At 43.3% G+C, this 26,759-nt stretch overlaps 1 protein-coding gene across 7 annotated transcripts in view; it reads right to left on the reverse strand.

The window, feature by feature from the left end:
- Positions 1 to 26,759, reverse strand: part of chl1b (cell adhesion molecule L1-like b) — an 86,406-nt gene that overhangs the window by 24,898 nt on the left and 34,749 nt on the right. For 3 of the 7 annotated variants that reach the window (XM_010881944.3, XM_020055843.2, XM_034287326.1), the window contains exons 2-19: positions 10,198 to 10,409; positions 9,642 to 9,659; positions 9,172 to 9,280; positions 8,722 to 8,912; positions 8,039 to 8,161; positions 7,710 to 7,880; positions 7,445 to 7,468; positions 7,080 to 7,191; positions 6,782 to 6,963; positions 6,002 to 6,133; positions 5,770 to 5,910; positions 4,572 to 4,683; positions 4,044 to 4,210; positions 3,709 to 3,874; positions 3,473 to 3,597; positions 1,181 to 1,282; positions 689 to 886; positions 404 to 474 (exon numbers count right to left, since the gene is read on the reverse strand). In XM_010881944.3, the coding sequence (XP_010880246.1) occupies positions 404 to 474; positions 689 to 886; positions 1,181 to 1,282; positions 3,473 to 3,597; positions 3,709 to 3,874; positions 4,044 to 4,210; positions 4,572 to 4,683; positions 5,770 to 5,910; positions 6,002 to 6,133; positions 6,782 to 6,963; positions 7,080 to 7,191; positions 7,445 to 7,468; positions 7,710 to 7,880; positions 8,039 to 8,161; positions 8,722 to 8,912; positions 9,172 to 9,280; positions 9,642 to 9,659; positions 10,198 to 10,339 (2,286 nt within the window). In that variant the 5' untranslated portion in view covers positions 10,340 to 10,409. Of the gene's footprint in view, positions 1 to 403; positions 475 to 688; positions 887 to 1,180; positions 1,283 to 3,472; positions 3,598 to 3,708; positions 3,875 to 4,043; positions 4,211 to 4,571; positions 4,684 to 5,769; positions 5,911 to 6,001; positions 6,134 to 6,781; positions 6,964 to 7,079; positions 7,192 to 7,444; positions 7,469 to 7,709; positions 7,881 to 8,038; positions 8,162 to 8,721; positions 8,913 to 9,171; positions 9,281 to 9,641; positions 9,660 to 10,197; positions 10,410 to 18,998; positions 19,163 to 26,759 lie in introns of those variants that run through there. The other 4 variants (XM_010881943.3, XM_020055844.2, XM_020055845.2 and 1 more) reach the window with 4 other exon arrangements.

Below are 26,759 nucleotides of genomic sequence, written 5' to 3' on the forward strand. Positions count from 1 at the left end.
AATGAGTGGAGCTTATGAATTCAGAGGCTAGGGCAGGAAGATAAGTGGGGGTGAGATTCATCTTTTTACAATAAAGTTATTACTGTACATTTCCTCTCTGCTCCATTCGTTTTCACTTCCTAATCAAAGCAGTACAATGAGGTTAGGGAGTTTTACAATTCACTATGCTCTATCAAAAAACACAAGTTAAACTGAGCATTACAATAAGACCGATCAAAAGCAAGGATACAATATTTCATTTATTTCTGAGGTATTCTTAATGACACTTAAATAAAATAGACAGCACTATCGGTTATTTTCCTGTTGAATGATTTGATTTCTCTAAAATGTAACTGCAGTGAAATACTCAGAGAGGTGTGTACATATGCAGGGAAGGAATATTAAACCACATTCTGTTCCTTACCTCCCAGTTGATATCCAATTCATGTGGTAAATGACCTTCGATTTTGATATTTTCAGGGTTCTTGTCCGGGGCTGGTGGGAGAGAAGAAATATGGATTTTGCCAGAATTGAAATTGTTAGTGGAAGAAATCTACTGTGAAATGTGCACATTAGAGACCGTAGTTTCAACAAGAGTGGAATCAATTATCTCAGACGGTTGAGTGTTTTAAAGTTCACAAGCGGCAGAGGAGGTAGGGCTGTGTGAAGGCGGAGGATAAGACAATGTGAGCGAGGACGAACTTCCTACCTGAGGGAGGGGTCTTGTATCTCTCTGTGGGCTCACTGGGCCGTCCCCTGCCAATTGCGTTGACTCCTGAAACTCGAAAGCGGTAGTCGACATGTCCGTAAAGTTTGAGGACTGCCGAGTCGTGATTTCCAGGAACTCTCTGAAGCTCGTTCCAGTTCCCGGGCTCCCACTGGCTCTCCTCATATTCAATAATGAAATCTGTTGAAAGGGTAAGACACAGACTGGTCCCCAATCTGACAAAGTCCTTTGCCAAAAAGGCTGCTTATCTAACAGCCGGCTGTGCAGGGAACTCGTCAGGACCTGCGTTAAGCTGGAAACTTGTTTCAAACAATGATGAAAAATGGGATGTTGACATGAGACTTACACAATAAGATTGCTGATGCCATTTTCTTATAAAATATTTTCCCTGGATTTATCATTGTGTATACTACGGCCCTGATGCATGTCAGCTGCTGAGTGGGTTGGTTGTGTTTTGTAGGGCCTGACTATTACCAGTGATTGAACTGTTGTGGTCCTTCCCAGGGATCCATTTGAGCTTCACACTTCTGCCCTTGCGTTCAGACAGCACCAAGTCCTCTGGCGCATCCGGGACGTCTGCAAGACAACACCAGCACAAAAACAACGCTGTGACAACAAAGGTGTAGCGTCCCCGGGTAGTGGAAAGGGCCCGAGGATAAACGTCAAAGGCACAATGAAGCTGTACACAAAATTGACGGACGAAAAGGAATGCGAGGTTGTGACGCAACCGGTGTGAAGTCTTTGTGGCGTTAACGCAGACAAAAGGTCTGAATTGTGGTGCAATCGCGTCGCGCTCTACTAAGGGTGACAAGCCATGATGTGCTCGGTTTCCACGTTTGGATCCATATAGGCATGGGCATGAATAGTCGAATATCCGAAATGTAATTAGTATTCGAGTACTTGTGTGTGTTTTTGCCCCACAATGTTTTTTACATAGCATATGTATTTTTTTGTTGTTGAAATATATAGACTTGAATACTATCAAAATTGCACTCATTAATTTTTACATATGATGATATGCCATGACATTTAAAAATATATATAATTGTTCATGTCATTTTTATAACCCACATGTTTATTGTTTACCATCGTCAGTTAAATCAGTAGTAGTGTGTTCGGGCCCAGTCAGGCAATACATAAAGCATAGCCTATTGTTAGTGGATTAACTGTAACTAATTCAAGGGAATTAATGTTACCTAAAATATTTAGCCACAAAACACTACGTACATTTCGGATCTGGAATCTAAAGGTGGTTGAGAGTGCAGAAAACGGTGAGTTACGCAAATAGCATATATGTGGCTAGCTTAGCTAACTAGCATTTTCCATCCAGTGTTCATGGGAACTACACCCACTCCTTTGCGCGTTATGTTGTAGCGCTCATGTTGTACCGGTCGTTTTTAAAAACATGTATTTCGGTTAACTGAATACTATTTGAATAATAACACATTTTTGGGATTGTAAAATGTTGTCCAATGCACATAGACAATCCATACTCTGACAAGCTACAGTGGGGTGAACAAGTATTTGATACACTGCCGATTTTGCATGAAGAAGTTAGAAATTGTTATCCTAAGTACTCTTCAACTGTGAGTGACAGAATCTAGAAAATCCAGAAAATTACATATGTATGATTAAGTAATTAATTAGCATCTAATTGCATGACATACGTATTTGATACAGCAGAAAAGCAGAACTTAATATTTGGTACAGAAACCTTTGTTTGCAATTACAGAAATCTTCTTCCTCCAAACACGGCGAGTGGAGTTTAGACCAAAAAGCTCTATTTTTGTCTCATCAGACCACATGACCTTCTCCCATTCCTCCTCTGGATCATCCAGATGGTCATTGGCAAACTTCAGACAGGCCTGGACATGCGCTGGCTTGAGCAGGGGGACCTTGCGTGCGCTGCAGGATTTTAATCCATGACGGCATTGTGTGTTACTAATGGATTTCTTTGAGACTGTGGTCCCAGCTCTCTTCAGGTCATTGACCAGGTCGTGCCGTGTAGTTCTGGGCTGATCCCTCACCTTCCTCATGATCATTGATGCCCCACAAGGTGAGATCTTGAATGGAGCCCCAAACCGAGGGAGGTTGACCGTCATCTTTAACTTCTTCCATTTTCTAATAATTACGCCCACAGTTGTTGCCTTCTCACCAATCAATCAAATCAATCAATCAAAATTTATTTATAAAGCGCTTTTTACAACAGCAGTTGTCACAAAGTGCTTTACAGAGACACCAAGCTGCTTGCCTATTGTCATGTAGCACATCCCAGCCTTGTGCAGGTTTACAGTTTTGTCCCTGATGTCCTTACACAGCTTTCTGGTTCTGACCATTGTGGAGAGGTTGGAGTCTGTTTGATTGAGTGTGTGGACAGGTGTCTTTTATACAGGTAACGAGTTCAAACAGGTGCAGTTAATACAGGTAATGAGTGGAGAACAGGAGGGCTTCATAAAGAAAAACGAACAGGTCTGTGAGAGCCGGAATTCTTACTGGTTGGTAGGTGATCAAATACTTATGTCATGCAATAAAATGCAAATTAATTATTTAAAAATCATACAATGTGATTTTCTGGATTTTTGTTTTAGATTCTGTCTCTCACAATTGAAGTGTACCTATGATAAAAATTACAGACCTCTAGATGCTTTGTAAGTAGGAAAACATGCAAAATCGGCAGTGTATCAAATACTTGTGCTCCCCACTGTATGTGTTTCTGTTGTGTTGTGGGCTGTACGTTCAGGCTTCAAGGTATTTTACTCTGCTCACCAAGCACTATGAGTACTGCAGAGGCAGTATCCAGGTCCACTGGAGTTCTGGCGACACATTTGTACATGCCCTGGTCTCTGTGGCTTACGTTGACGATCTGCAGCATACCGTCCTCTATTAAATATCTATCGTGGGAGAAAAAGGCAGACAGCCTATTGATCTGTGCAATCTAAAAAGCAAGTGAACTTTCCGGCTAGGCTTGGATCTGTGACACCGCACGAAAGGCTTCATCTTACCCGGAATTCTCTGTGCGGTTTAGTGCTATCACCGTATCGTCTTTTTCCCAAACAATCTGAAAGTCGTCACTGAAGGAGTTGTCATACACTGACAGGCAGGAGAAGTGAGCAGTGCTTCCTACTGGGACCTGCAAGTCCTTTGGGGTCTGGTATATCTTTGTGGGATCTTGGACAAAAAAAAAAAGGAATGTTACAGTAAATGACTCAATATGTCTGGGCATGTGACTTAAACAGAAAAAGCCAGACAGTTCACCCATAGTTTTTTCCTCATTGGGTCACAGACTATAGTCAGAAAGATCACATGGTTCTATACGCGTGGAGCTATTTCGCCATACCTTTAACTTCCAGCACGGCAGTGATTGCAGACTTCCCTTCGGTGTTCTCGGTATCACACGTGTATTGGCCCACATCCTCCTTCTCTGCATTATGGATCTCCAATGATCCATTCTCGTGAACTGTAAACCTCGGTCCCTCCACAGACCCTGTTGAGTCATCCTTGTTCCTGTACATTTAAAGAAATCAATTCAAGTCTCCACTTCCAATTTAATTTCAATTACCCAGGTGCCTTGTTAAGCACAACAACACAACGTTGCTTTAATAAAAGATACTGGTAGGTGGAAGATGTTTTCCTCTGTCTACATTATTTCAGCTAACAGCGGTGGCCCAAATGACAAATCCATTCTGTCTATTGACTCATTGATATCTACTGCTCTCTGCTGGAATCTGAGAGGACTGGTCAGAACTGGAGCAGCTTGGCCCAGCGTTTTTTCATGGGCTTCAGCCAATGACTCTTGGCATGCCAACTGAAGTAGGATGAGTTGTCAGAAGTCGATTCTAGTCTGGGACCAGGCCCGTTCACTAACCAGGTGACGGTGGAGGGCGGAGAGCTGAACACCTTGCAGTGCATGACCACACCCTTTCCCTGCACTGCTGAATACTCCAGACCGTTCTCTGTCAGGATCATAGGAGGCTGGTCTGCAGGGAGAGACATTCCAGGCAGTGATTCAGCATTTGTGACATTAACGAGAAAGATAACAGATTAATCTTCTAACACTGACGGATGTGATGACAGACAAGAATGGATTTAAATGATGTCCTCTGCCCGGACCGACTCTGTCTTGTAGAATTTCTTTACAAAGATATGGAAAATGTGGATAATAAAATGTTTAATAAATGAGAAGACCAAGTGGGGTAAAAATTTGATTATCTTTTTTGTTAACAAACAATCCCTCTCGAAGAAGGGCTGGACTGGAACACTAATCATTAAACAATTTGAAGATAGAAAAAATTAATAAAAGAAAGTGTAAACAAATGGAAAAACGAGTGCCAAATTAAAAATAAATGTTTCTTATCATTTCCAGCCAAACCATCCGCCAGTACGTCTGTCTCGATTCATTATTCAAAACAGCGGGTGCTGTGATTTCGGATGTTGAGGATCTGCTGAGAGTTTGCATCCAGAAAAAGTGCAGTCAATAACTTTTTGTGTCACCGGTGACAAACTCCAGACGTTTCGGCAAAAAAATACCCTGTTTATATAAATCTGCTTTCATAAAAAAAAAAAGAAGCCTTTGTTAGTCTTACGGGACTTAATTCTGAATGGACAAGAGAAACCTGTTGTCGTGCCAATGCCTGGGAGCAGACAGGTTGACCCGCAGGGACGTGGGCGGGTTTGGCCATACGGACGGCTGTGGCGCTGAGACAGCCATCAGTTCGCCGCGGCACCGGAGCTGCAGGCGCCACAGACGGCTCTCGAGCCAGACACAACACCACTCACACAGTCTTTCGCCACATCACGCCGATGTCTTTCAATTACAGAGACACAGATGCAGCCCGTTTCTTTGCCAAGCAACCGCTCGGATTCCTCAACGCGCTTTCCTCCTCATAAACCGCCACTCTTAATGGGTGACTAAATGAGAGGGCACATCTGGTAAAACCCAATATGTAAGGGACAGATGTAGAGCAACTATTTATTGCCAACCGTTAAAACCTAGTAAAACCTCAGATGGTGGAACAGGATTTTTGGTAGTGGAGAGTTAAACCGGCGAAATCATGTGGACTTACTCATGATCATGATATTGGCGTTAGCCAGGAGGGTCCCGTGTCGGTTGGAGGCCTCGCACTGGTAGACGGCGCTGTTGGCAGATTTGGCGTTGTGCAAGACAATGGCGTTATCGAACTCTTTCCTGTTAGACGCTGGGACCTCTGCAAATGATGACGAAATCCGTTAACTGTGAACCCGTTGGCGGTTACCCGAGATATGACGTCCGTGTCTGCTTGGGGTGGGTGAACGTACCTTCGAGGGGCTTTCCATTCACCATCCATTGGATAGTGGGTGGAGGCGTGCCAGAGGCAGAGCACTTAATGTGCACGTCTGAGCCGATCATACTAAGCTGGCTCTCAGGCTCCGTCACCCACCGAGGAGGTTCTGGGAAGAGCAAAGACAGACCAGGGAGTGAACCAGAGCTCAGTTTACACATCTCAATAAATGCCCCGGCTTTCAATCAGATTCTGCATTGAAGTCGATTGTCGGATTGTAACCTTCTGCACTTGAGGCCAAATGAATAGCAGTTCATGCTATGTACAGTAGATGGCAGTCTGACTTCTGAAAACATGTTACTGTTGTGAAGTGGTGGTCTCTGATTTTGTACAGTAACACCTATAAAAGCATTTAAAGCCACACAGCAGTTTGTAACAAGAGTAATCCAGTTATATATTAAACCTTTTTGGACCCCCCTTTCTGCCAGGAAGAGTCATTTTGACTAAAACAATGTTATATTCTAATAGACATGTTTATAAAGGTAAATATTATTACGTATTCTTTAGAATACCTAATAATATCACTTATGATAACAGAATATAATATACATGGTTCTTGGGGAAAAAGTGAAATAGAGCTTATCTCACATTTTTTTGGAAACGTCAGCCTCCAAACTGCATATGAATGTTGAATATAATAATTTAGGAAACATCCTTTACAGAGCGGGGGGGGCATGACTTTCAAATTGGTCACGATATTTACATTTTTAATTAAGTCAAAAAGGTTAACTTGGTCTGGTTAATGTCCTCCACTTACCCTCCACTGATACATCAAAGTTGTGGACGGCCTCTCCATGGATGTTCTTAGCCTTGCACCTGTACTTGCCACTGTCCTCCTCATCAACATGGTGAATGGTCAGTAGTTTGCCATGGTTTTCTATTGACACTTTGTCGGGCAGCCTGTGATCGATCTTCACCCATTCAATTTTGGGAGTTGGACTACAAGGTACAGAAAAATAAAAGATGTTTCTATATATTCCTGAGTTTCTTCATTAATTATTAAATGTTTAGAAGATATGCAGTTCTTAGGAATAGGGAGAGAGAGCTTTACTTACAAGCCTTCTGCAATGCACTCCAGTTGTAGTGTTTCCCCTTTCACCAGCCGTGTCTCTGACTTGACACCAGAGGGCACCAGAAGACTAGGTTTTCTCTTCAGGATTGAATTGGCTTTAAGGAACGAGTTGAAATAATCAGTGTCTTTTCAGTGTCTGCTATCCTAAAATGTAAAACATTTTGAAGCCCATATCCACCCTGATATAAAAGAAAAGCCTATAGGGTGTACTAGACTAGGGTTTGTCATATAATGTAACTTGAAGTCCAGTATGGGGTGTTTCAGACAACGGTACGGTATTTGGAATGTAACTTAAAGTGCGGTATGGGGTGGTTTGGACAAGGGTATGGTATATGGAATGTAACTTACCATCACTACTGCTACTTGAATTTCCTGAAATGAAGGTGAGTAACATCAACATTTAAAAACATCCATAAAACTAAACAAACATGACAGAATGCGGTGGTTTAAATTCATGAAAGCATCAGTGGTCTTGACAGTAAGGAAATAAAAACCGGACTCGACAAACAAAAACCAAGCCAACCCTTTCACCGGAATCTTCCCTAGACTGAGTGACCGTAACGAGCCGTAGCTGACACCGTAAAGTAATCGTGTCTTTTAGTCGGACACCTACTGCTCTTGACTATGAGGGACATGGCCGTCTTCTGTACGATGGTGCGGATCCTGGGGAAGGCGGCGAAGCAGCAGTAGTCCCGACGGCTGTCCTTCCACAGTGCATTGGAGAAAAACAGGTCACCGTTCAGTCCCATGGACACTCTGTCATCCTGCTCAATGTGCCGAAGGTCTGGGGGGGGGGGGACATGCCAATTAAACCGCAGGGTGGTAGCATTTATTTGAGCTTTTGTGATTCAATATAACCGCAGATGTCAACACAAAGCCTTGGACATAACTGGGACATGCCTCTCCGGGGGTGGGGGGTGCGATAGCCTGTTCGTCACTCACCAATGGTCATCCAGTAGATCTGCAGGGGAGGGATTCCTTTCGGAGGGTTGCACTCCAGAATGACGGGCTGACCCTCCTCCACTTCAATGGGATCAATCTTCTCCTTAGGAAACTTCGGAACATCTGATTAAATAAACAAAACAAAAAGAGCGTGACACGCGGTCGAGTGTTCGTCACGCGGCGTAGTTGCCGGCCTATCCAGTAGGTGGCGAGTCCTACAGCGCTAGCATTTCGGAACCCTTGACGTGTGGATGTTCTCTTGACGCGACCGGTGAATTGGGGTTCTACAGCGCATTGTTCAGATCCCGGCTTGCGGGAAGAAATAGATGTCATTACCGCATGTCAGCCACACTGAATGGTTGAAGCATGGCCGCATTTAGTCACTGTTCCCCTCGGTCTGGGTTTCTGAAGATGTATGTACTACGGTTTCAAACTAAATGAAAAATGTACCGAGGGAAATGATGGAGAATCTAGATGGGTCTACCTTCCGCCACACACTCTATAGGTACTCATGGGAGGCAGCTGAGGGGTGGAACACTGACTTTCTGCCGTGGCCAACACAACGATGAGGTCAAGATGGAGCGACTCGGTCACTAGAATGGGTCCCAGGCTCTGAATCAATTTGAAAGAACTATACGGAGAGCACCTCAGAGCTCTGAAATGTATGAATGGAGGCTACTCACGGGGCACGATGAACTCAATCTCCTCCGTTATGGCTGTTCCCAGTTTGTTGGTGGCGTAACAGCGGTACGTTCCCTGGTACTCTGTGAGGTTCCCAGTGTTGGGAATCACAAATGTCCCCGAGTTGTCCTCTTTTATCAGCCTGGGGTCCTGGTAGGGGTCAAAGTCTTCCCCGTCTTTTGTCCATCGGAATCTATAACAAACGATTTCAACCATTTCGATTCACTTGCAGCAAACCATTCCATGTCAACCGTAAAATGGGTTTCCGACAAATAAACACTGTTTAGTATCTGAACTTGTTCCTCAGTAGGTCCAAGACTTCACAGCATGACATGAAACATCCACACTCTCTACACCGTTTCACCGAGCGGGCGACAGGCGGATAACAAACCCTCCCGCGGTGTCCCTTCCCCCAACCGGGCCCGGTGCGTGGTAGCACAGCCAGTACTCACTCTGGTTCGGGGTTGCCTTTGGCCTTACACGTCATGGGGAAGCTCTCGTCGAAAGGGAAGGCGATCATGGAGCCAGGGGATGCCTCTGTGATGGTAGGCAGCTGCTCAACTGGACAACAAACGACAGACCCAACGCTTCACATTCAAACAAATCTCTCACACAAGGGTGTATTGGCTGATTCATTTCCACCACGGTGATATTTCATTGTGTAACAGTAAAACTACAGTGATAGACAATATTCAAACAAATAATGACCCCTGGTGAGAGTTAAAACGACATGCAATTAAATGGTTGGTAATTCATTTCTAAGATGTGGACTGTGTTAATAAATGGGTGATGACACATGAGTTGCTGTACGTGGCGGTGCCGTGGAACAACAACTGTGGCGCTGACCACTGAGCCAAGAGATTAAGCAAGGGACAGACAGCCGCTAACGTAGGATGGAACAAGGCAATAAGAGCGAACTTACTGTTTACGTGACCTAAGACTAGGTATCCACGGCAACAGGAAGGCAACAAAAACAGACAAAGGTTTACACATGATCCGCTTCTTTTGTCTCAGATATAACCCTTTCCTATTTATTTTTTACAAACAGAAGTTTGTGAATTGCATTTGCAGAGAATAAATCTGCATCAACAAAAGTGTGCTTTGCATTTTCAAAAACCTTTTTTGGAGCTGTGTTTTTCATACGGGCCCTTAAGAGATGTTTTCTGAATAATTTAGAAGGTGAAAAAACTTGGTACTCGTTTCCAAGGAAACTGTAAGATACATAGCCCCAATACAAGAGAATGAGGAAACCTGATTTAAAACAAGATGGAACATAGCAACCTAACTAAACCAAGGAAGTGTTCCATTCATGGATATTCTGTGGCTGAACAGCTTTTGGTATGACACCGAGTTACAGACTGTAATATTGCAAAGAATTGGCCTACCTGTGGATTGCCCTGACCATTACATGCATTGGAAAACCAAATCAATATACTGTACTTTACAAAGGTTTATTATATTCCACCCAGGTCACTTACCCTCCAGAGGGATGTCTATGGCAGCGGTAAGAGTGAAGGCACAGATACTGGTGACCACGCCCATTAGGAGAGCCAATCCGGGGCTCCACTTTGACGACCTCATCCTCATCGCTCTGCAGAAGACGGAAATCTCAGTGTTCATGGAGGAAGTGACACGCGCTGATCCCTTCCCGCTCTCAGATCATCTCTACGGCGTGCAGAAAACACGGGACCTGCAGGTGCGACACGGACAGAGGGAGAGCCACGGTGAGAGAGGCCTCCAGATCGGCCCACGCAACAGGCAGCCAGGCGGTCCGGACCGAGGCGAGCCAAGGCTGGGGATCCTCGGTGACTGAGTGGGAAGCTTCACCAGGTACAACACACGCACTCGGCGCAGCAGTCGCTCGCATCGAGGGGGACCACATTCTGGGCTCCATACTTAAAACGCTACCTCAGCAAAGATCTCCATACCGAACCACTATATCACCCGATTCCCTTGAGACACAAATTGTTTCCTTGTTTGTTGTCTGTTGGAGTGTGTTGGCTTGGCTGACAGAGAGTAGTTATTCATGCACGACAGAACAAGAGTTTGAATAAATAAATATGAGGCAGCCTGTGGTTATATTAATACGTGGCAGATGTTCCACTTTTTCAAAGTGAAAATTAGGAATTCATCCCACAAAGGAGCGAAAGATTTACATCATTAAGACACAACGATGCTGCAGCGTCTGTTATCAGGCTGTTGCTCTTCTGTCTGCGCCTTCCTCTGTAAATGTTTAAAAAGACTTCACAATGTTGATCGGAGGAATCTGCATGCATGGTCCGCAGACATAGCAGCAGTGCCCCACTGAATGATTGCAACCGTTTCTTCCCACACAAGCACTAGGCTGAACAATGCAGAACATACTGCTGAACAGACCACGCTAAGCTCCTCCAGTGTCACTATTCACCCCATCTGAACTTCAAGGTCCCAGAGAGCACGGGCACTCCTGTTGTGTACAGGTAAATCCTGAGAAAATCTCTGCAGATGTTCCAGCTCCCCCTTTCCATATACTGTCGGTCTGCTAATCTGTGACCTCACAGGAGTACAAAAGGACTCGACTATCTCCCCGTCAGTCTAAATATGTCTTCTCTCTTATCCTTGTCTTCTTTGCCCTTTTCTGTGCTCAGCTATTACTAGGATATTAGGGAAACCACCTTTTAAGTAACAGTGCCTATTCAGTATAAAGAGCCTGATAATTGAACACATTTGGACACAGCCTCTGGAGCTCAATGAAAGAGCCTTCGGGCAAAGAGACTAGAGCAACAAGACCCCATGTAAAGGAATTCACAAGGAACCCCCCAAATCAGAGGAATCCAGAGTAAACAGCAAACTAAGAGGATCCAACAAACTAAGAAGAGCCCCCCGGAACCGAGGTTAAAGGAACATTCACAGGAGCCACCAAATCAGAGGAACATCCACCCGAACCACGCAACTCAAAACAGAAGACCAGAGCAACAACAATGGGCAAACAGCCATCAGGTCAGGACCAGAGGAGACACAGCCCTCTCCACCATTTGGCCTAACCAAGGGTCCTAGACTTTGCCCACAGATTGAAAATAATTGCTAGTACCTGTAACACTGAGATATCTTAAGGTTTCTTAAAGGTCTGCGCCATAGATGCGATCAGATTGGCAATCACGGCCATGACATCACAACAACTCCACTGAGGGCGTGGTTTGAAGATCCAGACGTAGAGGCGTGGCTAGGATCACAATACATTTGGGGCTTAGCTCATCCCCCCGTCCCCTGGGACAGAAAGTACTGCGTTTTGAATGTACATGTAAATTTGATGGCCTAAACGTCTACATTGTCATAATGTGCAATCGAAATTATAGATGAATAGATCAGGGGCAAATTTTCTTTTTTGGTCAATTTGAGTTGAAAAGATAACAAAGATCCGGGGCTATAGCCCGGATGCCCAAGCTTAACGACGCCACTGTCCAGACGTATCCTTCTAAAACATCTCACCACGCAGTCATTCTTTTCATCACACTACTTGTTTAACTGTGAAGTACTTGGCATGGAGTACAGCAAATTCCCCGGCCAACCGATTCAGCTTGCAGGCAGTCACCTGCTTGATATCCACACATTCATCCGGTTGCACTGAGCCACTCCAGTTTCCTGTGGGACCCCTAGGCATTTTGGTGATGCAGTGACCAGGATTTGAACTCCTGATTGCAGTGACAAAGCGGTACTGCGAGTCTGTGACTTAGAACACTGCACCACTCGTAAGTGTACTTCACCAAGTATTCTTATTATTCCCTATTTTACAGCTGACTCAGAGCAAGTAGTGCCCCAATTTAATTGTTTATATGTTCTCTCAGCGTTGTACGTCGACACTTGCTTCCACAGGGTTGGCAGGGAAGCGGTCATCCCCCACAGAATGGCTAATGTTAAGCAGTTATAATGGATCATAATGCGCTACACAGTACTGTATGACTAGAGAAAAGGATGCTGGGGGAAGAGGTCTCTGCAGTAATGTCCACCTTGACCACAGACTCTACTACATTATGTAGTAGTCTCTGGGGTGTTCATTAGCTGCATTCATGCTGGCTTTGACCCAGCGCATTGGGTCATTCTAGTCAGGACTCTAATTATTTCAATAGCACAGACAGACTACATAAAAAGCTAAGATCACCTTACCAAATGATAATGCTCATTGGTCTTTGGGGAGTCTCCAAAATGTCCACACACAGATATGAAAATAGGTGAAAACACCTCATCCTCAAGCATCTAAATTTAGTAACAACGGGTTAGAACTGGTGTCTTTTGTGATGATGATCCAATTAATGGTAAAACAATATTGTTACTGGGAGATGGAATCCATGTATGTTAAGCTTGTTATTTCAGTAGTATGGAGCGAGAACCAGACGCAAGAGATTTCCAGTTAGCCACACTCCAACAGGCTCGCTCGTTTTAACAAAGAGCTTGCTTTTTACTGATGTGTTCAACATATTGACTACAAAACCTGCTCCTCTTTTCCGTAATCTTCTCCCTCAGTTACCAAATTCAATAGGAAACACAGAGGTCAAATGGCAGTTCATGAGAAGTAATTGAATAATTGACCATGGAGTGAAAGAGTCGATTGAATTCATTTCATTGCGAGGCTCTGTTTTCAGATGGAGACGAGCCCTGAACCCTCTTCCCGTGCCTCATGCTAATGGTATTAACTCTCTGTGGCCTTTGCGACTCCGTCCCGGTTATTCTGACCCACTGCCTGACCTGCCTGATGGCACAGACAGAGCCCCGCACAATGGAGTATGTAATACACTCACCCCACTTTATCACAATTTAGGTCATATACGTTTCCTCCGATCTCATATTGACATTGCTTTGATATGATCCCTGAGTCTGGACTGGGAAAATGCCTCGGGCATTATTTGTTGCTCCCTTTCCGCTCTTTTCCCACACACTGTGATTTATGCAAGCAAATGACAGATTAGAATCAAGGTAGGACGCTGTGCTGTGCTAATTGGCCTGTGCTTTGTTGGAATTTTATTTCCGGTGAGTTTAAAAGCGACATTATGTTCCTCCCAGGGACCTTATCAACCTAGCCCTACTTAGATGGATTATGTCCTGTTCAATCTGTGCTTGATCATTTGCCATCGGATTTAATTTGGTCTCGCCCTCGCTGAGCATTTACCCAGATCCAACTTGGCCATCTGGCTGAGAGAGGTCCATAGAAAACACAGGGGTTAGACAAGCGGGAGATTGCAACGCCCAGTTCGAACCTGGCATACTGTACGGTCTATATGAATCGATTGAATTGGCTCCAGGCAAACCTGCTCTGAGACCGCGGGCTGTTCTTAATCCTCTCCTTCAGCAGCAATAGCCTGAGCCTGAGACTGATGAAGCTGGCAGGAGGTTAAAAGCTGCTCGCCGCGGGAAGACCATTATGAACTCCGACCTCCCTTAGCAGCAGCTCAAAGGGAACAGAAGCTGTTCTGGTGTGGAGGGAGAAGGACAGGGGGATGTGGGCTAAATGTGGGCCATGTGCAATCTGGAGCCACGCTTAAGTTTGAACTCAAGATTCTGTCGAGTGCTGCTCTTACACTGGTCTCCTTCATTTCAGTGGGCTACTTGCCAAGATGTGTAAGAAAACATATCTCACTGAGAATGAACAGCAGGCAAAGGCCTGATAACAGTGGAAATGTAGGAGGCAAGCAGAGATGGAGGGTTTGTCTGCCACGTCCTCGATCTACCTGCAGGTTCATTTGACATAATTCAGGCTCCAGACTGACTCCAAGACACCCACTTCTCTCTTCATGCAGAGATGTTGCTGGCACAGTGTTCTGGTTGGCATGCTCGCTGTCCCTTCAGTCTCCTAGTTCAGCCATCTGGGCTGGCATAGAATCCTAACCTTGACCTATACACCAAAGTCAAGGCTCTGTTCACATACTGCAGAGTAGATTTTTTTGATGGCTAAACAAGGATTTTTGGTTGGTGGGATTATTCCACATGTTACTCAACACTTTACACCAGACTTTACATGACATTTTTCAGATGTGAGTTTAGGCATTATCAAGAAAATATAGACACAGCAGTCAAGTTGGCTAAAGGAAAATGAAGTTCTGATGGCCAGCAACGTGCAACTGTTGCCAATCCAAGACCCTATGTTGTTCCACCTCTTGCCGTCTGCTTCTTTCACATGCACAACTCTACAGGCTCTGCAATACAACAAAGAGACAGGCAGGCAGGAGAGTGTCTAGTCTACTGTAGTGTGATGTGCTGCAAGCCTGTAATGGGATTAAGCAGGTCCTCGTCTTGTCAAAATGGATACAAATATTTTCCTCACAAAAGACCTGCAACGGCAGGAAGAGAGTTTCAACCTGCTCCACACAAAACCCTGGAAAAGGCTCATCAGTGATTCCCAGTCAATCACAGAATCACAACTCAAACAACGGAATACGTTATTAATGTTAAACATAAACCTACATTTCTGTTGCTAGTCAATCGCTTATTTTGTAAAGTGACTTGAGACCAAACATATACTTAACAGATTTAGAGTTTACTGGCAATAGCAAAACATTGAACAGGTTTTCTGTTAAGTATAGCCCTCGACGAATGTTGATACTCATGTCATTTCAAATTAATCTTAATAATGAACTACTTACAGACTTCAAGTATATCCACAGGACTGTAATTAAAAAAGTACCTTTATTTGGGGGCCTGCAGTTACTGCATGTAATGTAATCATACAAAATATCATGGTGACTTGCAATTGGTTACATTCTGACCTTTGGCGAACAAAGGTGGGGACAAGATTCAGATTACTCTACATTCTTATGAGCAAGAGGACCTCATTCATTATTAAAATGTTAGTAGCAGCAACAGCAGGAGCAAAACAGAAACAAGGCCCCTAATGAGATTAGGAATTCAGAGCAATATTAAATAATAACCTTGTCTAATTGAGATTTGGCTCAATTTCACTCTGCTTCGCCATGCGTGCCAGAGAGTGAACAGTTCAATTACTAAACCATTAATATTGCAGGAGTCTTTCTGCACAAGATGCAGGTAGAGGGGTACGGGGCGGAGGGGAAAAATGACAGGAGGTAATGGGACGTAGAAGAATGATGCTATTGGTCCATCGATATGGAGTGGTTCCTGAGATGAACTGCAGGGTCACCGACCTCTGTACCAAGTGGGTCAAATGACCTTACTGACCCCATATGAACTACAGTGACCAGGGACCGAGAGAGACACCAACCCAGGTTACACCACATGACCCAATATGGATCCAATCATCATTATTTCTATACCTATTTTTCTGATTGGTTTCTTTTTCTTAATTGGACAGACACAATAGGGAGATATAGAGGTGAGAACCTGTGCTCGAAGGGTTCACGTGCAGCAAAGGCAGCGGCTTAGTTCGTTGGACCACCACCAGTAGCATGGATTAGCAATACGCTAAGGACAAACAGAATAGTGAGACATTAAAGAGCAACATAATAGCTTTAAGGAGAAATGTAATAGCAGTAGAAATACAGTATGTTGACACTGAACATAGCCAGGTTTTACAAATCATTGTTGTGCATTAACATAATTCCGAGGACACAAAGTTGTCTTTAAGACAGCCTCAACAATCCTGCATGAATGAATTGTTTTGCTGTATCTATTGTGTCTAAAGCATTGTCTTTTTTTGCATTTCCTCAACTGTGTTTCTTTAATAATTGAATAAATGATTATTCCTCCTATATGGTCCTGCTATGCACATCATATTAAGCTGTTAGGGTTCTTTCCAGGAAGTTCTCTCTGGCGCACACACGCGAGGAGGTGAGCGCATTCTCCGGCCAACAAGCACCCTTGAGCTTGCAGGTACTCTAACTACAACAGGAGTAGCTTGAGGGCAACAAGCCCAGTTGTTATGCTGTGGTATCCAAGATATGAACTGCAGGCCGCAATGACTCAGCTGCAGTGTAAAGCAGTGACTTAGACCACAGCATCACTTACAGTATATTTCATGAGTCAAACAGAAGTGGGTATTTTCCTCCTCCTCTAATGTGTTTTTCCATTTTGAAACTCCGCTCTGCTTCCTCCTGAAAGCTCTGTTTGTCTAAGTGAAATATTGAGACCTGTTGCACATAATGGGACATCCAATGTAAATACTGCTGCAAGCTCTGCTGCAATTGCCCCCAACCACCTAGCGTCATTATTCTTAATTTAAAGATATGGTGATTTTCTATCTACAAGTATGGGCTAGCTGCTATAGTTTGTTATTTATTTGCTGAAAGGCACTTCAGTGGATTTGGAAGTGAATTTGGTTTAAATTGCGAAACAGGCCATGTTACACAACAACTTATGGTTACTGGATTATAACTGAAGTGTTCATCTGAGAGTTTGAGCAACGAGTCTGACACTGTCACAGTGTTGGGACAACAGCATAACGCCTGATAGAATAATGTGTCACATTTTAAGTACAACTGATGCGAAAGGTCGACTTCTCCCATCTCTCTGACTGTCCATCCCTCTATATCCATCTGCTCAAATGTAGAAAAGCCAAGTGCTTCTTTCCTGCTAACGTCTCTTTGAAGTCCTGAGCCAATGATGGACGCCCCATGCCCAGGACAATCCTCATATTAGTCCGTGATCCTCAACGAGTAGCCAAGAGAGGATCGTAACGAATTCACAGCCGGCACCGCGGGGACAGGGATATTATTTTGTGTGAACTAGCGCAGCGAGGTCCTCCCCACGTTCGTTCACGCCATCTGACTGATGTTGGCAATTTCCCAGGACGAAACTGTGGATGAGATGTTGCCACAGCCTGACATGATGGATGGGACTTATATACCAAATCCCCTCCTCCATCAAACCCCAACGCAATTTACTTCCGTCCAACACTAGGAAAGTATGATTCCCTTGATGCAAATACAGCAGAGTAATATACTGAATTGGGACAGGGATATAAAGAATACTAGGTTGGTTGTTACCCTTATTCCTGTCCCTGAAGAGACCTCTTCACATTGATATTCCTGCTCCCACCTGATTTATGGGGAATGAGGTGCGCACAATCCATTTCGGATTTCTCAAGCTCCTACAGCAGGACATCTGGACAGTGTTGGCGGGGCGAACTGTTTGACAAAGCTGTCGGAAATATCCCAGTCCTGGTCTTGTCCGTCATTTTATGGTGTAATGGTGTGTAAGTGAGTGTGTGTGTGTGTGTGGGTGGGGGGGGGGGGGTGGAGTGTTAAATAGACAGATGAAGCTATGGAATTCCCACTGTATAGAGAGGTTTTAGGGGTATCTTACTCCTGACATGCTGCTGTTGTGTATTTGACATAATGTCTTTTGATATGTCCCTTTGTATTCGCACTGTCGGGTTGGAACTTGACAAAAACAGTCAGGCTTTCTGTAATTTGCCTTGTGTATTCTTGCGTAAAAGTTGAAACATTAACTTTAGCTTTACTAAGTAAATGTAATACAGACGGTCAGGGTTGAAGAACACCAGCCATGCAATCTGCCTAAACTTAACAGAGGCTAGACTGAAATAGTTATGACTTATACACAAAAACACTACCTGGAGGTACCTAGAGAACCCTGGAGGAGACACTGACTGAGAGTCATTACAAAAATGGAAGCACATATCATATAAAAATGCAATGTACATGTCAGTTCTATGTCGTACAAAATAAAAAAAATTACTAGGACACTGAGCACATTGATATGACTAGCAAAAAATATGTTTTCCTGGTTGAAGTTACAACTGGTATAAGGCAAACCAAACATTAAGCAGGACATTCATATGACCCCTAAAATCCTGTTACGATCCAAAAGCATTGTGAAATTCACTCCTAACAAACATGTAAACAGAGGGTGCTTTTCACTGCTGCTCTGCAAAAAGTCTCTGGGATCTCTCACCAATACGCAGTGTATTGCTAATGTTTGCAAACAGGCGAACAAGGTTTATATACTAGTTCACAATCCAATTAGATTGTCCTTGTGTTTACCAAAGAATGAAATGGATACAAAAAATATATAATCTAACCGTGATCACAATGTTGGCCCAGTCATTTCCCCTGTGAATTCAACAGAACAACTTCAATATGACCATATTTATTGTACTACAACAAGAGGTTCTATTCAAAGAGATTCAAAAAGTCTGATAGATTCAAAGCATGAACGGACTAGCTCCTCTCTTCTCTTTGAGGGGGATATTCGATAATACCTCCCGAAGCGCCTCAGTACACGTGCAAAGACCAAAACATCCAACAGGCAGCTAAAGTGTCGCACGCACACACACACACACACACGCTGAAACCTCACAAGATAAGACATCACTTACAAGACTTAACTTCATTCTCTGTGCTGTTCCCTCGCAAGACACAAATGAACAACCATTCCCTTTAGAGGCAATCCAATTCCGTTCAAAGGAAAAATCTGAAAATAGAACAGTGAGGGTTCGTCAAAATCCCAGTGACGGCTTTAGATGTGTCCACTCAGACTGGATCCTGTCACACTGACTGGAGAAGGAGTGAGAGAGGCACTGTAGACACATACGTTGCCAAAGCCTCAAGCTTGGCAAAGTAGCTCATTAAGCTACTGACAATCATTCTCACAAAGCTTGATCTAAAGGCTATTCACTGGCTGTGTATGAAAGAGAGAGGAGGAAATGTGGAGGAATGCAAGTTCCTGACCAACAATGTATATCTGCCACACCTGAAGCATTGCTTAAAGTGCTGTTTGAAAAAGAGTTAAGAACATATGTTTTACAGAATACACACAGTTACAGGGCAACTTTTGACGGCTGTCTGCTTGGCTAACAGTTTTACATACAGATCTCAAGGAGTGATCCTCTTTGTAGGCAGGGACAATCTCCTTATTTCCTATCACGCTGGTTGAGATTGTCTTTCAGGCATTACAGAAGACAAAGCCAGCACTATCCCTTGGTTACATCTGCTCCCAGGCCTGCTCTTGACTTCGCCCACCCAGTCAAGGGAAGCATGATCTGTCCGAAGATGATGTTTTGTTTGTTTGACCATAAGAACCAACGAACCTGTGTAATGAAAACAGGGATGTTCTGAGCGAGCGGTTTAGAGACCTTGATTGACACAGATTGATGAGCACAGACATGGGTCCAGTAGCCCACAGACCGGGGCGAGCAGAGCCCATGTGACCTGTGGGGAGGAAGCAGAGAGAGCAAGAGAGAGAGAAAGAGAGAGGGAGACAGGAGCAGAGAGAGAGTGCTGAGACTGCCGATAAGGGCCCTCCACAGCCCAACAAAAGCACCGCCTCCATCCCACGGCGCCGTGGGAGGCGGGGAGGCGGGGGCGGCGCAGTCCGGATGATGTATGGCGTGGACCCGGTCTGAGACTCAGGCTTTAACGGGGAGAAAAGGGAGAAAATGAAAAGGGGGTGGGGCAGAGGGTCATGCTTGAATTATGCTGATGCGGGTTGTAAAACTGCAGTGAAAAAAGAAAAAACCTTGGCCTTTTTAGTGGTGAACTATTTGTGCAGGCCTGTGCAAGGTTATTATTGCCCGTGTTTCCATGTGCTGACAGCAGGAAAATGGTGGGAATTGGATTGGATACCTGGATTGTATTCCTGCTTTGAATGGACACATTAGATAATTGTTACGGTTTGCCACTAGATCAATGCACGTCAAATACAACAGCCATCAAATAAATGGAGGCTATTTACCACATATTCATTAGAAAATGAAATTATGATTTGGTGCATAGTCCATTCTGAGGTCAAATACATTGCCTCTCCGACTATTACCATTATTATGAAATTGTGTGAGGCCTACATTAACGGTTCAGTGAAATGTTTTGTGGTAATTCACTTTCATCAAAATGTGTATTTCGGTTCTTATCAAACTGAAGTTATTTTGTATGTGTGGTCTAGGTAATTGAAGTATTACCTAACAACATTGCTGAAAACAACCATCTGATGACTAATCAGAAGACCAAGTAAACGTGTGAACCTTAGTTTTTTTTCTTTGCTCATTTCCAGAAAAAAACGAACATGAATTAGCCCCAATTCAAAGCCGACGTAATGATCGGATGTGTTCTGGACAGTCGGAGGAGAACATTGGCCTTTTGGATAATTCGAGCAACTGATTGCCAGCGCCAGTCACGGAGAACACTCACACGCCAGAGACAGCGCCAGCCGAGCCCTCCAAGGCCCTCCGCCCTCTCTCAGAGCAGCAGCGGGATGAAGTCGCCATTATGGCAACACAAACAGAGGGAAGCCTTATGAACTTTACACAAACACTTACTGCTTTGGAACTGGACCGCTCTGGAAACAACGACGACAGGAGGGAAGGTACCGGGGCGAGCTGCCAGTTCCGAAAAGCTTAGTGTTCACGCACTCAGGCCAGACAAACCTGCCATTGTCCCGGCCAATGCACCCGGGGGTTGCCTTTTCCCCTCTGCCTTTACGGACAAGTCAATAACACATTCACACCTCGTTCCCCACACATTACATGAAGCGGACCTGACTTGTTGTGCAAAAGCAAACGTTCATTTACACCTAAAGCAATAAAATGTGTTTGTTAAAATGCCACAGAGAAGGCTGTGGTGGACATAGGTCACGTGAAGATGAACTAGCAACGTAGCGACAATTTTAGGGAGATATCAGCGTGACAGACATTCCATTTGCAGGAATATTGGAATTGCTCAGGAAAGAAAATCAAAATGATTGTTTCAATGAGACTGTGTCATGGTCTTGTTGGCTGGGTATGATTAGTATAATTTAGGTGGAGTGAAAACTGACTTGTAAATATCGTAATGTTCTAAAACAAAGTAAATTAGAAGCGGCATGGATGCTATATTTATTGGAAAAGCATTTTGAAAAGATCGAACATTTTAACGATAGTCTGTGTGTTTAAAGGGTTAAAGCGAGCATTGCTGAAGTCTTAGGTTTAAACATGCATTGTTGTTTAATACCACAGAAAACATTCCAGGGGTTTACTTACTTTTTCTAATGTCTGTAGGTCATGCTAATAACACTGACTGGAATTACCCACTGACTTAATTTAGGGATGCTCAGATTCATAGTCCAATAGAACCATGACAGTGAAGGTTTATAGATTGAGATGGCTCATCCAACTTATTTCATTGAAATGCAAATACATACACTACTGTTCAAAAGTTTGGGGTGGCTTGGATATGTCCTTGTTTTCAAAAGAAAAGCAATATTTTTTTGTCCATCAAAATAACATCAAATTTATCAGAAACTGAGTGGGGAGAACAAGTATTTGATACACTGCCGATTCTACAGGTTTTCCTACTTACAAAGCATGTAGAGGTCTGTCATTTTTATCATAGCTACACTTCAATTGTGAGAGACGGAATCTAAAACAAAAATCCAGAAAATCACATTGTATGATTTTTTTATAATGAATTTGCATTTTATTGCATGACATACGTATTTGATACATCAGAAAAGCAGAACTTAATAATTGGTACATAAACCTTTGTTTGCAATTACAGAGATCATACGTTTCCTGTAGTCGACAGTGTATCGAATACTTGTTCTCCCCACTGTACAGTATAGATATTGTTAATGTTGTAAATGATTATTGTAGCTGGAAACAGATTTTTCATGGAATATCTAGATAGGCGTACAGAGGTCCATTATCAGCAACCATCAGTCGTGTGTTCCAATGGCATGTTGTGTTTGCTAATCCAAGTATATCATTTTAAAAGACTAATTGACCATTAGAAACCCTTTTGCAATTATGTTAGCACAGCTGAAGCACAGCTGAAGCAATAAAATTAGAGTGCGTATTTTGCGAAACAGACGCCTCACAGGTCCTCAACTGTCAGCTTCATTAAATATTACCCGCAAAACACAAGTCTCAACATCAACAGTGAAGAGGCGACTCTGGGATGTCGGCCTTCTAGGCAGAGTTGCGAAGAAAAAGCAATTTTTCAGACTGGTCAATAAAAAGAAAAGATTACGATGGGCAAAAAACACAGACACTGGACAGAGAAAGGACTCTGTCTAGAAGGCCAGTATCCCGGAGTCACTTCTCCACCGTTGACCTAACAACTGGGGTTTTGAGGGTCCTATTTGGAAGCTGCCAGTCGAGGACCTGTGAGCAATACTGTGCACAGACCTTCCGTTGGGCATGTGCTGAAAAAGTGGGCGGAGTTGTCGGATCACATGCACAGACAATGTGTTGGAGTGAGTGACACAGTTAAAAAAGATGGGCGATGCATACCTGTCGGGTTGCGTGATGCGCGTCACCAAGGCAGACGGGTACATGTCAACTGCAAAGGGCACTAGATAGCAAAGGAGCATGTGCCCTGCACTGGTTGAGCCTTACCTGTGCATGTGCCGGCCTGTGATGCATCGGTTTCTCAAACTAGACACTCTAATGTATTTGTCCTCTTGCTCAGTTGTGCACCGGGGCCCCCCGCTCCTCATACTATTCTGCTTAGTCAGTTTGCGCTGTGCTGTGAAGATAGTACTGTTGAACATTATCTTCAGTTTCTTGGAAATTATTGCATGGAATAACCCTCATTTCTCAGAACAACAATAGACTGAGTTTCAAAAAACGTAATTTGTTTCTGGCCATTATGAGCCTGTAATCGATCCCACAAACACTGATGCTGAAGAGACTGAACTAGTATAAAGGCCAGTTTTATTGCTTATTTAATCATCACAACATATTTTAGCTGTGCTGACATAATAGCAACAGGGTTTTGTAATGATCAATTAGTCTTTTAAAATGATCAACTTGGATTAGCAAACACAACGTGCCGTTGGAACACAGGAGTGATGGTTGCTGATAATGGGCCTCTGTGTCCCCATGTAGATATTCCATTGAAAATCGGTTTTCAGCTCCAATACGTCATCTACAACATTGACAATGTCTACAGTACACTGTATTTCTGATGAATTTGACATTATTGTAATAGACAAAAATTTTTAAAACAAGGACATTTCTAAGTGACCCCAAACTTTTGAACACTAGTGTATATTTGCGCTTTGTGATATAGTTACATAGATTGTACACACGCACAGCACCAAGAAGATATCGGTAGACCTACAGTGGATATAAAAAGTCTACACACCCCTGTTAATATGCCAGGTTCTTGTGATGTAAAAGAATAAGACAAATATAAATTATGTCAGAACTTTTTCTACCTTTAATGTGACTTACAGTGGGGAGAACAAGTATTTGATACACTGCCGATTTGCAGGTTTTCCTACTTACAAAGCATGTAGAGGTCTGTGATTTTTATCATAGGTACACTTCAACTGTGAGAGACTGAATCTAAAATTAATTTGCATTTTATTGCATGACATAAGTATTTGATCACCTACCAACCTGTAAGAACTCCGGCTCTCACAAACCTGTTAGTTTTTCTTTAAGAAGCCCTCCTGTTCTCCACTCATTACCTGTATTAACTGCACCTGTTTGAACTTGTTACCTCTATAAAAGACACCTGTTAACACACTCAGTCAAACAGACGCCGTGTTTGGAGGAAGAAAAAGGATGAGCATCTCAAGGTCCTGGAGTGGCCTAGCCATTCTCCAGACCTGAACCCAATAGAAAATCTTTGGAGGGAGCTGAAAGTCTATATTGCCCAGCGACAGCCCAGAAACCTGAAGGATCTGGAGAAGGTCTGTATGGAGGAGGGGGCCAAAAACCCTGCTGCAGTGTGTGCAAACCTGGTCAAGAACTACAGGAAACGTATGATCTCTGTAATTGCAAACAAAGGTTTCGGTACAAAATATTAAGTTCTGCTTTTCTGATGTTTCAAATACTTATGTCATTCAATAAAATGCAAATTAATTCCTTAAAAATCATACAATGTGATTTTCTGGATTTTTGTTTTAGATTCCGTCACTCACAGTTACCTATGATCAAAATTACAGACTTCTACATGCTTTGTGAGTGGGAAAACCTGCAAAATCGGCAGTGTATCAAATACTTGTATAACGTGAACAATTCAATTAAAAACAATCTGAAATCTTTGAGGGGGAAAAAGAAAAAACTCACAATAACATGGTTGCATAAGTGTGCACACCCTTAAACTAATATTTTGTTGAAGTGCCTTTTGATTTTATTTCAGCACTCAGTCTTTTTGGGTAGGAGTATATTAGCATGGCACATCTTGATGTGGAAATATTTGCCCACTGTTCTTTGCAAAAGCCCTCCAAATCTGTCAGATTGTGAGGACATCTCCTGTGCACAGCCCTCTTCAGATCACCCCACAGATGTTCAATTGGATTCAGGTCTGGGCTCTGACTGGGCCATTCCAAAACGTTAATCTTCTTCTGGTGAAGCCATGCTTTTGTGCATTTGGATGTGTGCTTTGGGTCGTTGTCATGCTGAAAGGTGAACTTCCTCTTCATCTTCATCTTTCTAACGGACGGCTGACGGTTTTGTGCCAAAATTCCCTGGTATTTGGAACTGTTCATATTTCCCTCCGCCCTGACTAAGGCCCTGGTTCCAGCTGAAGAAAAACAGCCCTAAAGCATGATGCTGCCACCACCATGCTTCACTGTGGGTATGGTGTTCTTCGGGTGATGTGCAGTGTTGTTTTTGTGCAAAACATACATTTTGGAATTATGGCCAAAATGTTCCAACTTGGTTTCATAAGACCATAACACATTTTCCCAACATGCCAGGCTTGGATGTGTTTCTTTGTAAGAAAAGGCTTGCGTCTTGCCACCCTGCCCAATAGCCCATTCATATGAAGAATACGGGAGATTGTTGTCACATGTAGCACACAGCCAGTACTTGCCAGAAATTCCTACAGTTCCTTTAATGTTGCTGTAGGCTTCTTGGAAGCTTCCCTGACCAATTTTGGAGGGGCGTCCAGTTCTTGATAATGTCTCTGTTGTGCCATATTTTCTCCACTTGATGATGACTGTCTTCACTGTGTTCCATGGTATATCTAATGCTTTGGAAATTATTTTGTACCCTTCTCTTGACTGATATCTTTCAACAATGAGATCCCTCTGATGCTTTAGAAGCTCTCTGCGGACCATGGCTTATGCTCTGAGATGCAACCAAGAAAATGTCAGGAAAATCCCACTAGAACAGCTGAACTTTATTTGTGATTACTCAGAGTCACTTTAAATGATGGCAGGGTTGTAATGGCTTTTATTTAACATGATTTTGAATGTGATTGGTTAATTCTGAACACAGCCACATCCCCAGTTATAAGAACACAGCCACATCCCCCTCGAGGATTTCAGTTTGTTTTTCCATTTAATTGTTCACATTATAGGTCACATTAAAAGTGGAAAAAGTTCTGACATGATTTATTTTTGTCTCATTCTTTTACATCACAAAAACCAGGCATTTTAACAGGGGTGTGTATACTTTTTATATCCACTGTATCTGGAAAATAAAGTGTAGATGCGCTCCACAAATGTTCTCCAATTCTCTTTTATTTATTGCACATCTCTTATCTCCTTCAGGCAGTGACCAACAAATAGTGGGGTGAGATATAGACCTATTTATCCTATCTTGTCAACGTAACGGAATTAAAAACAGGATCCAGACCCCAGGTCCCTCAGGCCACCTGAAATTAAACAAGAGAGGGGAACAGAGGCAGGAGAATAGCTTCCATTAACACTATTCACATCATACACCAAGGTGTGTTCATTAGCAGTGTCTCGCCCTGGCTTTACCCCCATACTCCAAGACATTTTAAAACAATAGTTGATTTATGAGCAGATGGGTTTTAAGCAACTCGTTCTGCACCGTCTATTAGAAACATGCTTAGGCACTTCAAAATCCAGACTTTAAGTTCGCTGGGGTCAAAAAACGATCAAACCATTAAGACGAGTGATCCCGATGAGGCGTAAATGAAGCTAATTTAGACGCTCAGATGCTTGGCAGATATGCAGAATTGCACACAGTATGTCTCATTCAACTTTGGGCAAATAGCCCAGTGTTGGTGTCTTCATTCCAAACTTGTCAGCTAGTCAGTGTAAAAAATAAACACATCCTAATAATGGAATCTGACATCCGCAGAGCTGTACGCAGTCATCTGAAAGTGACTACAAGAAATCTGAAACAGAATACGCTCAAAGTGTTTGCCCTGGACGTTGATACAGTGGCATTAGAACAGCT

The sequence above is a fragment of the Esox lucius genome, chromosome 17, assembly GCF_011004845.1.
Source record: "Esox lucius isolate fEsoLuc1 chromosome 17, fEsoLuc1.pri, whole genome shotgun sequence".
Taxonomy (NCBI): Eukaryota; Metazoa; Chordata; class Actinopteri; order Esociformes; family Esocidae; genus Esox; species Esox lucius.